Genomic DNA, 10008 nt, shown 5'->3' on the forward strand with positions numbered 1-10008 from the left:
ACATCCTTCAGTCATAAAGTACGTAGATACAAGCTGTATTGCCTGTATCCAAAAAAAGCATTTCCGTCATAGCAGACGCAACTTACTGATCTGTTGTACCAAACACCTCCACAGGCTAAGGCTCCTTCAGTGAAGGATGTTTGATCACAAGATGAGAATGTTTGAATGCAAGCAGTTATGCATTTTACAAATCCCTGGGTTTCTAATCTGTACTCTGCTGGACCTACACATTAGCAACAACTGTTCATAACTGTTCATACCCTCATGAATCCCGTAGTTCCCACTTCTAGAGTATCTGAAATAAAAATTATGTAAAGCCAAGCAATTATCTAGAATGTGGAAAATAATGTGCCATTTTGTAAAGTATTTCATGTTTCCTTTAGTAAAAAAATACCTGAAGATGTTCAGAGCTGAAAGTAATTATGAAGATCTTAAAATCAGGACCATAACACATTAAGAACCTCTCTACCCTTGCATCTTCTTCATGTAGAAAAACCTTCCCCACACAGATTTCTGGTGCACTACAACTAAGTAGGAATCCTGTCCACTCAACACCATACAGGTCAGTTTATTTTTGTTGTGATTAAAAGTACGGTAAATGACAGTTGTTGCCACTCATAAACTAATCTGTTGCCTGTATGAATCCTTACAAATTTTTCTCCTTCAAATGAAGGTGAAACAGTATTATCTATATACTGCTAATTGAAACTATACACAGCTCTCAAACAGGTGACTCCAAAATTAACTTGGCAACTATCACCACTAGAGAAAAGGATCACAAAAAGAGACCACTCAAGACAACACACTGTTTTGTGCACGATGGTTTTATTAACAGACCAGATTTTGAAAGATTGCAGCTGGGCATCCGAATCTAAAAGGGAGGAAAAAGAAAAAAACTATCATTAGACATGTGTAGGTCTGAAACTACTTTAGCCACCCAAAAAATTAATACATTTCTACAGTATATAATTTGGGCTTTTTGAAAATACTAATTTTATTCCACTGGATTTATGAGTTCAATAGTCTTGCACACAGTAACTAACCTCTATATTAACATCAGTGCCAGAACTAACAGGATAAACATTTGTATCTTGAACTAGTGGTACCTATTTTCATATTTGTCTAAAAGGATAGCTGGGGGAAAACTTGGTATTTAAAGACATACTGAGGCACTATGCAAACTAACTTTTGCTGCAGTAACTATTTTCAGCACATTTCAGGGACTGTTTACATAAAAAAACAAAAGCAAAAAGCAGACTTGAGATCAGTTTTTGTAAAGTTTGTTTGCAAGCTAAGGAAATTCAGTATCTTGCCAAAACTGAATTGTCAAAATTTGGTATCAAAGTACTATGCTCTTTTTTCCAATCTGTATGAAGGAATCAGTACTGGCAGTCTTTTTTTTTTTTTTTTTAAATTTGGGACTATCACTTAAGCAAAGAAATAAGCCAAAGAGCAGAAAACCATCTACAAATAAGGGAAGAGGAATAAGTATTCATCTTCAGAAAAAATGGCCATTTAGAATGACAGTACTTATGAGTACTGACAATACCTCCTCTGAACCTAGTGCTCTAGTTGCCCATTACCTCCAACTGCAACATTCTTCTGTTTTCCACATGTAGGTTATTTGTATTTCAAATATGCACTCTATTCAGAACAGTAAGAAAATAGCAGGAATAGAAGCAACCAATCAGTTATCTTAGCTTTCCACCAGAGGTATGTTTGTTTGCAATCTAAGCAGAACAACTAACTACTTATAAGAATAAAATAAGAAACTGGAAGGTCACTTCCTGAATTGAAAAAGCTGGAGTATAAGCCCTGACATCTGCTACTTACATGGGATGCTGAGCTAGAAATCCAATGAAAAACACAAGCAACCAGCTGAATATCCCTAGTTTCTCTGCCAATATACTACTCCTCACAGGTAATAGTGAACTAGAAGTTTCCCTCCTGTAGGAACGCTCCTGAAAACTCTTCAAAACATCAGTATACTTCTGATGTGTCAGTAAAGGTGGAGGAGAAAGGATTTACGCTGACAGAAAAGCTGCAGGGTTTCAATTAAAAATAGCAATTTTCATCTTATGCTTAGAAACCAGATAGGAGCATAAAGTGAAAACAGTTTTGCTCAGTCTTGGTTATGAAGCCTCATGCCACTAACTTAAAGGAAACATCTGCCAGTACTGAACTTGCAACAGTTTGTGCCACCAACAGCAAAAATTCTACAAGAATGCAAGTAACACAGCACCACCCCAGGCTCCAAACATTACATTACAGCAGTTCTCTCCTCAAAGTTACCCACTTCTCCCACAGTTGAGCTAAAAAGCTCTACAAGGACCAGTCCCCCAGTAACCAACTGTTTTCCTAAAGTGCAAATTTCCATGTGCCATGTAACCAGTGCTTTAAAACTCTGCTGCTTCACAGATGGGGACAACAAAGCAACATTTGAGGAGCCTGGGGGACTGGAAACTCAGGGAGAACAGCCTACAAAAAAAGCTTCAAGAAGAAAAGCTGTTGGTCAAATAGAAATGTATTTCATAGGTCTCCTTTAGCTCCCTGGACAGACAGCAGATCTCAATGAGCTCAACTTGCTACATCTTGTTGGCTGTAAAAACATTTTTAAAAGGCTTAAAAAAAAGATAATTCCCCCTCTTCAGAAAATTTATTTTATGAGAACTCATCCAAACAGCAACTGCACCTGTTTTAAACTGTAAAGTCACAACATTACACACTATTTATTAACCAACTGTCTGGAAGTTAGAATTCTTAAGAAAACTGCACATCTGATTTCTAAGAACTGAACAAACAAAAATCCACCCAAAAACCAACCAACCAACAAACGTTCTTGCTTTGGAGAAATTGGTTTGGGGATTAAATAGGTCTTTGTCTGTTATTATTTCCAAGCATCCTAACACAATGAAGTTTTCTTAAATTCCAGCTGTCACAACAAAAAGGCATTTATCCTTGACTGAAAATAAAATATGGGTAACACCAGAGCTAATTTATTGTATAAAGAAAGGTGGAAAAGGCAATGGGAAGTACAAGAACTCTGAAAAAGCAGTTTTAGCTTTGAATGGCAGATTTCTCATAAAAGCAGGAAGAGCACAGTGAAAACAATAAATAAGACTAATTGTTTGAACTAGATAGTAACTCCAGGATACAGTTGTCATTGTCAAACTGCTTTCAGTGTTAATAAACCTTCCCATTTCTGAAGGATAGAGTATTCAAATAAGCAAATTAGTCTTTCAAAATGAGCATCTTGGCCATGTTAACACGAAAGCTTGAATTGAATCCTTTGAAGCATGATCAAGCTGAAAATTCAGACCATTAAAATGGTCTAAATTGGTGTTTCCCCCAGTCCTAAACAGGCTTTTATAGCAGAAATCAGACAAACTGAAAACACACTGTACTTGCAATCACAACACTTGGATCATACTAAGAATTCATTAACAAGAGCTGAAAATTTTAGCTTCCCAATATAAAAGCTAAACAAGATTTTTAAGACAAGTTATTGGTAATGTTTATACTTCCTAAACATATCAGCCATTAATGAAGATTCAGTTTCTTCACAAATGTTTAAGCTTTAGTAAGACTTTAAAAATAAAATCAGAATACCGTATTATTGTCCAAGTAGCTTTATACTGTAGGTACCACCCAAATATGAGTATGTATTAAACCTAACATTCAACCAAAAATGACAGCAGCTTACATAGCAGAGATGGAACAGTGGATAGTATTAAACCTTGGTAATATCTCACCATTAGTTCATTCTCCTTATGAGTCTGTTGATCTGATCTTCTCTGTTACCAGCATCTCCACCTTCTACGAAGTGGATAGTTTTCTTCTTCATTCCACCCCGAGGAGAGGATAACTTGAAGGGCCAAAGGAAGTTGTTCACAACTTTGAAGTTCTTGCCAACAGTGTAAATTTCATGGATCACATCTTCCATGCAGATGATGCCAAGCTTTCCTAAAATTCAGAAACACTGTTTTCAGAAAAGCTACCAAGCCACTGGTAGTTGAGAATTATCGAATTATTATTGTCATACCTACTTATTTTGATAACCTTCAGGAAGTCAGAAAGCACCCACTCTGTCACAACACCCAATGACTGACTTTTCCAATTAAAATGGATTAGCTGCAGCCAATTCAACATTGTTTGTTACAAGAAGCAGCAGCTTCAACTGTTGAATATTTGCAGCCATCAATGAAGAACAACAGAAAAACAAATCCCACTTAGTAAATCTTAGGAAAATAGGTTGTGTTCTTTGAACAAAAGCTAGATTACATACACTTAAACAGTAGTTATGTGAGGTCAAGGAAATTCACTGAAATACTTATGCTGTTGAATAATGCAATAGCATGTTTCCTTCATGCCTTTTCAGAGTCTTCAGAGACGTTATAACTGCTTGTAAAATACAACGCTAAAAAGAAGAGCAATTAAAGCATAATACTTGTACCTTCAGATTCTCATTATCTATCACACTGCAAAAGGAACAAACATGAAACAGTCTAATTTGAAGTGATACACCAATCAAGCACCAGAAGTGAGACATCAGTGCTTGCTTTCATTCATGGCATGGCTGGAAAAGGAGCCTCCCAGAGCAGTCTATTTCCAGACAACTGATCCCTACACTTTGTTTTTCCTAAATATCACTTTTACTAGCTAGTTCTTCTGACAGATAGTTTACAAAGTCTGTTTACCAGATCACAAAGGCCTAAGACACATACAATGTCTAATATTAAGTTTGAAACTTCAAATCTATGCATGATAACTTTCTTTACTGTTCAGTAGATCTGCAGCACCTTTTCATTACTGAAAGATCTACTGACCTATTAAAGGTCAAGGAGTTTACATTTAAAGCTATTAATTTAAAATGCTACAATTTGATTCTTTACACTGGCTTTCAATACTTTATAGCAAAGTTATTTGCAGCCTGCTCTGTATTAAGCTATTCAGACAGAAGTAGAGATTATTAACCAAGCACTACTATTCTATCCACCAGAGACAAATAAGGATGGTTATCCAGCTTCGCATTAGTCATCCAAATGCAATAAGCTAGTTTATCCTTTTGTTAAATAAAGCAGTATTTACCAAGGCGCTTCTGGATCAGGGAATTATCAGTAAGAGCAATGCGCTGCTTGTTGATCTTGCCATAACCACGCTTGTAGATCAACTCATGCACAGACTTCAGATTGGGATAACTGAAACAGTCATGTAAAGAAAAATAATTTTAAGTCTTTGCAAACCACATTCCAGTTAACACCCCCAAAAGAAATTTCTCTAACAGCATAAGATGTTTTCAGCATGTCCCAAATGTAAATACAAGAGCAACAGAGAAGCAAAATTTACACAAGTTCCCAAGAACACTAAAATGAGAGAGCGTAATCATCTCTAGCATCACCTTTTAAAGCACTACCTTAATCATGTTTTCAATTCAAAGCAGGGAAGGCACACAAAATAAAAAAACATTTTGAACATAAGGGAAACATGCAAGTCTAGTGTAGCAAAACGCAAAGGGTGCTTTACATTTGCACCCCAATTTGATAAAATCGGCCATTTCACTCACCCCCATGCAATATAGGGTTCAACAATCCGCAACATGTTGATGGAAGCTTTGTTGAGTTTTACAAACGTGCCATTAAAAATCTGCCGCAAGCGAAGAAGCTGCAACACCTTGCGGACCTTAGGACTGACACCATTGGTACTAGAGAACACAGGAAAAAAGCCTCCATTAACTACATCCCAGAAAACTCTAAGTATCAAGTTAAAAAAAAACCCAACACAACAGTATTGTTCCAAGATGAGACACATCACTATTTTACCAATTACACAAAGCAAGCTTAGTCAATTATTTAACACTGAAATATATTGAGGTAGTAAGTTAAAACAGATCTATTTCCATTAAAATAATTAAGCTAATGTTTATTACTGAAAACAGTTTAGAACTAACTTTGTGCTCTCCTGAACGTAATTTCTAATCATGCTTTTTTGTAGTTTAACACTTTACCAAGGGAGAGTTAAACAAACCTTTCAAACAAAGCTTAACAGAATGTTAGGGAATAATGGCATGTAATTTTATCAAGATTACGGTGAAACAGAACAACTGTCTGCACATATTTTTTGTCTTGCCTTCTTCTTAGAAATCAGGGCTTCCTAAATACAGTAGACATAGCCAACATAATGATTTTGCACTTGATTAAATAAGCCTCTGGCACATGTACAACACAGTGCCAACAGCTTTCCAATCCATCAGTGGAAGGCTTGATCTGCATATTTAAGCCCTCGAAACAGAGAAATAACATTTGAACACAAAATTGTTTACATCTGTATTCTATCTTACCCTCTTATCCTGATCACAAATGCCAGTTTCGGTTCCGCTGGAACGTAGTAATTGCCAGCTTTTCGAGCCATCCTGGCCATACGAATCTCCTGCCTATACATGTGCCTGTACTCCTTGTGGTAAGCTTGGGCTCTTGCATAGATGAGTTTTCTTTGTGCCTTACGGTACTGAAATCAGTTGAAAATTCCTTAAGATTACATAATGCCTTTTAACACATGAAAATCACCTACAAATAACGTAGCATATCTAGAATTTCTCACAAATAAAACAGATTAAAGGACCATCTGCTCATGTCACGAAATACAGAATCATTCTATTCTAGAGAATCTGGAAGACTCTTATATAGCTGTGCTGCTTAGCTTTGAACAACGTTCTCATGCATCAAGCTTATGCTCACAAAGAATATAACCTCTTACCTTGTAGAAGTCTAACTTTAATCTTAAAGACAACTATACACTTTGCCCTTACTGTGCCCAGAACTGGTTACTGACCAAAAGAGCATATTTCAGTCAAAAACATTTTAAAAAGTATCAACATGCTAGACCTAAATCCTGTAAACTTCTGTACTGCGCTACATCAACAGTAGTGGCTGATACTGCAACAGATAATTCAACTTAAGGAGTCACAAAATAATCACCTTTTTTATAGCCAATATCTTCTTCTGACGTTTGGCTTTGATAGCTGCATAAGCCTGCCGCTTTTTCAGCAGGCTTTCCGGTACAGATGGCACCTTCTTTGCTCTAAATGAAAAGAGAAAAAAAACCAAACTTCTTTTAGCCGACATGAAAAATTTGGGCTTTAGAAGTGACACATGACAAACATCAATGCAAACTCTTAAGACAATGCATATACAGGCCTCGCTGCCTCAAACCAGTTCATTAAGGCATCCTTCACATTCCCACTGTTAACAGGTCTCAATGAAGCTTGAACAAATATACTTGACAAGAAAATCCAACAGAGCAGCTGCTGAGCTGCACACAACCACAAAGACTAAGACCACTTGAACATCAAGAGGGTTTTGCCCCACTTTGCTACAGTCCAATTTATAGTAAAACAGTCTGTTTCAAGCACGTCACTTTCCGATTAATACACCTTTCAACAGGTACTTTAAGAGAATGACTAGTTTAGCAGTATTTTGAAGTTTATTTCACAAGACTTTAAACTCAGATGTTAAACTCTTAGAGGTGACAAAGCTTGCAAGACGAGTGTTTACAGACCCATAATTATCCAGACGAACTCCTACCTTAAGCGTACCTGGCTACGACTCCCTACTCAAGCCGTGCACGGCTCCGCGCACTCCCGCGCGGTACTGACGGCCCGCCCGCCAGTCCAGCAGGAACTCTGCCGCCCCAGGTCCCTCACCCACAAAAGCGGCGCTTGGGGGCCAGCTCTCCCCCCCGCCCCTTCCTCACCGAGAGCCGGTGGAACAGCAACCGCCACCTGCAGAAGCGACAGGACCGGCGGTAGCTGCATCCCCGCCGCGCTGGGCCCTACCCTCCCGCCGCTCCCAGCCCTAGGCCGCCTGTCACCTCTCCCGCGTCACCAGTGGAGACCTGGTGACTGAGGAGGGGCTGAATGGAGCACGGCAGCGGCGGGGGTATGGAGGAAACACCACCACAGCTACCGATGGCAGCGGATTATCCCGGGGTGAAACAACCACTTACTCCTTCTCCGCCATGATCAGCGCCGGAAGAGAAAGGGCAGGCGCATGCGCAGGACAGACTTAACCCATCTGCCTGCGCAGTCAGGGCCCTTGGCGCCAGCAGGACCCCGGCTTTGGGCGTCTGCGGCGGTGCCTGACTGAAGGGGGGGCGCCGGGGTGGCCGGCGAGTGCCTGAGGTAAGAGCGAGGTAAGAGTGCCCGGGAGCTGCCCTCTGCCTGGCGGGACCGGCTGTATCCCGGGCTGGGCGGGAGCCGCTCCTCCGTTAAACCCGGCCTTCCCCGCAGGAGGCTGAAAAAGTGCCCTGCGGCGGTGGGGCTGCCAGGCATCTCCTGTAACGCGGGATTTCCCCAATTCCATTTATTTTTTCTTAAAAGCTGTACAGAAAGCCTGCGGGTCGCCACCCCCCCGCCCGGCGCTTTCAGCACCGAGGCGGAATGGAGGCTGAGAGCGGGGAATCGCCGCTCCTGCCGCCGCCCTCCTCAGCTACTTTCACACTGACAACCTGGCAGCCTGGAGGGTGAGGGGAGCCGGAGGACGACCGAGGCAAAGGCCGAGCCCCGTTAGTGGTTCCCAACCGTGCTCCTCCGGTGCGTCCCCGGGGACCGAACCGCTGCCATCAGGAGAGGCCCGGGCTCCCGGGAGCGTTTCCATCTCAGCAGCGGGATGGAGCCCCGCTGGAGGAGCACGGCGCTCGGCTGACTTCGAGCGCTGCTGCTCTGCTCACCCGCGCCCAGGCCTGGGTCACCCCATCCATTGCACCTATGGGATCCTTCTCCAGGATGTGTGGGGAAATGGGAACCGTGGGCTCTGTTTGTGTCAGTCTGTTTGTATTGGGTTGGCTTTCATTTCAGCTCACCATACACAAAGAACAAATGCATAGCTAGAGAAGGAATGAAGGGTTCGGGAAGCTGTGCTGCTAGCAGAGCCACCTATCCCAGGACAGCGGCTTTTGATCGGGAGGGTTGCTCAAGGCTGCTGACAGCGGCTCTGTGGCCTGATCCTGTGAACACCTACCTGTTCTCTTAAAATCACCCAAGGAGGCACCGGCCCTGACACATCGTTACATATGCACAGGAAGAAGGGAAATTAGTAGAACTTGGAACAGGAGTTACCCAGTGTAAAAAAAGCGTAGGTGCCTGTGCCGGGGATAATAAATGCTGAGCTCTGTGTTTGCTGGTTTTATTTGTTGCCTGTTGACAGCATGCAGAGGTGCTTGGTAGCACTGAAGAGCGTTACTGAGAATGCTTTGGTCTTGAGTTGCAGCTATATCAACGTTAATTTTTGTAAAAGAGCATTACTTTATGCTAATATAGAAGCTTGTATCCCTTGATCTCATTAAAACTATTACAGATGGAGGCAATTAGAATCAGCACACAAACGTGCGATAAATCACCTACAATACTGCCAAAGTAAGAGGCTGTCTACGCTTTCTCACAAAACTTTTGAACTCAAATTTCTGCTCTAGTCCGTGAGGCAGCATTCACAAAGTTCCAACAACTTTTCTGAAAACAAGTGGCTGCCCTTTGGCCTGTGGCTGTGGACGGGCAGCAGGATGAGCCCTGCCCACCCGCGTGTGGGAAATCGCAGGGGCACACTCTGCTCCTCGTCCGCTGGAGCCGGCAGATGCCCGGGGGCAGGCTGCACCGCTGGCGGTGGCCGCAGGGTGCCCGTCCACAGCAGGCGGCAGCTGTTAACTCACGGAAGAAAATACTTCGCGTGTGCTGGTACTTCCCGTTTCAACCGGTGGCTGGTTAGATATTAATAGCCTCTATATTTGTCTGACAGACCAAAAGAAAAATCCCAAAACGTCGGGTTTCGTTCAGCAGTTCCTCGCAGCTCAGCAGAGATCCGCGAGGCCGGCAGGCCTCTGGGAACCTGGGGAGGCCCCGGCGGCTCCTGTGCGCCGGCCGCTTCCGTGCGTCTCTACCTGTGAGCACGAACCTTTCACGCTCGTCCGCGCTCTTGTAAGCCACGCTCCGGCCCCGGGCGGGCCGCTGCAGGCCTGCCG

At 42.2% G+C, this 10008-nt stretch overlaps 2 protein-coding genes across 2 annotated transcripts in view; one reads left to right on the plus strand and one right to left on the minus strand.

The window, feature by feature from the left end:
• Nucleotides 1–808: 808 nt before the first annotated feature.
• RPL7 (ribosomal protein L7) lies at nt 809–8121 on the minus strand. Its single transcript, XM_026843550.1, has 7 exons — nt 8002–8121; nt 6975–7077; nt 6338–6504; nt 5564–5701; nt 5089–5198; nt 3753–3963; nt 809–871 (listed from the first exon to the last, which is right to left on the minus strand). The coding sequence occupies exons 1-6, from the start codon at nt 8013–8015 to the stop codon at nt 3755–3757; spliced, it is 741 nt and encodes a 246-aa protein (XP_026699351.1). The 5' UTR covers nt 8016–8121; the 3' UTR covers nt 809–871; nt 3753–3754.
• Nucleotides 8122–9623: 1502 nt separating this feature from the next.
• RDH10 (retinol dehydrogenase 10) overlaps nt 9624–10008 on the plus strand; it is a 25284-nt gene continuing 24899 nt past the window's right edge. The window contains exon 1 of the mRNA XM_026841475.1: nt 9624–9750. Within this exon, the coding sequence (XP_026697276.1) occupies nt 9624–9750 (127 nt within the window). The remainder of the gene's footprint in view (nt 9751–10008) is intronic.

Source organism: Athene cunicularia (genome assembly GCF_003259725.1).
Source record: "Athene cunicularia isolate RWA chromosome 2 unlocalized genomic scaffold, athCun1 chr2_part1, whole genome shotgun sequence".
NCBI classification, from domain to species: domain Eukaryota; kingdom Metazoa; phylum Chordata; class Aves; order Strigiformes; family Strigidae; genus Athene; species Athene cunicularia.

Coding starts and splice junctions, on each gene's coding strand:
- RPL7 (XM_026843550.1), bottom strand. Junction 6,505..6,974: donor AGATATTGGCTATAAAAAAG/GTGATTATTTTG, acceptor AACTGATTTCAG/TACCGTAAGGCACAAAGAAA. Junction 5,702..6,337: donor TTTGTGATCAGGATAAGAGG/GTAAGATAGAAT, acceptor TGTGTTCTCTAG/TACCAATGGTGTCAGTCCTA.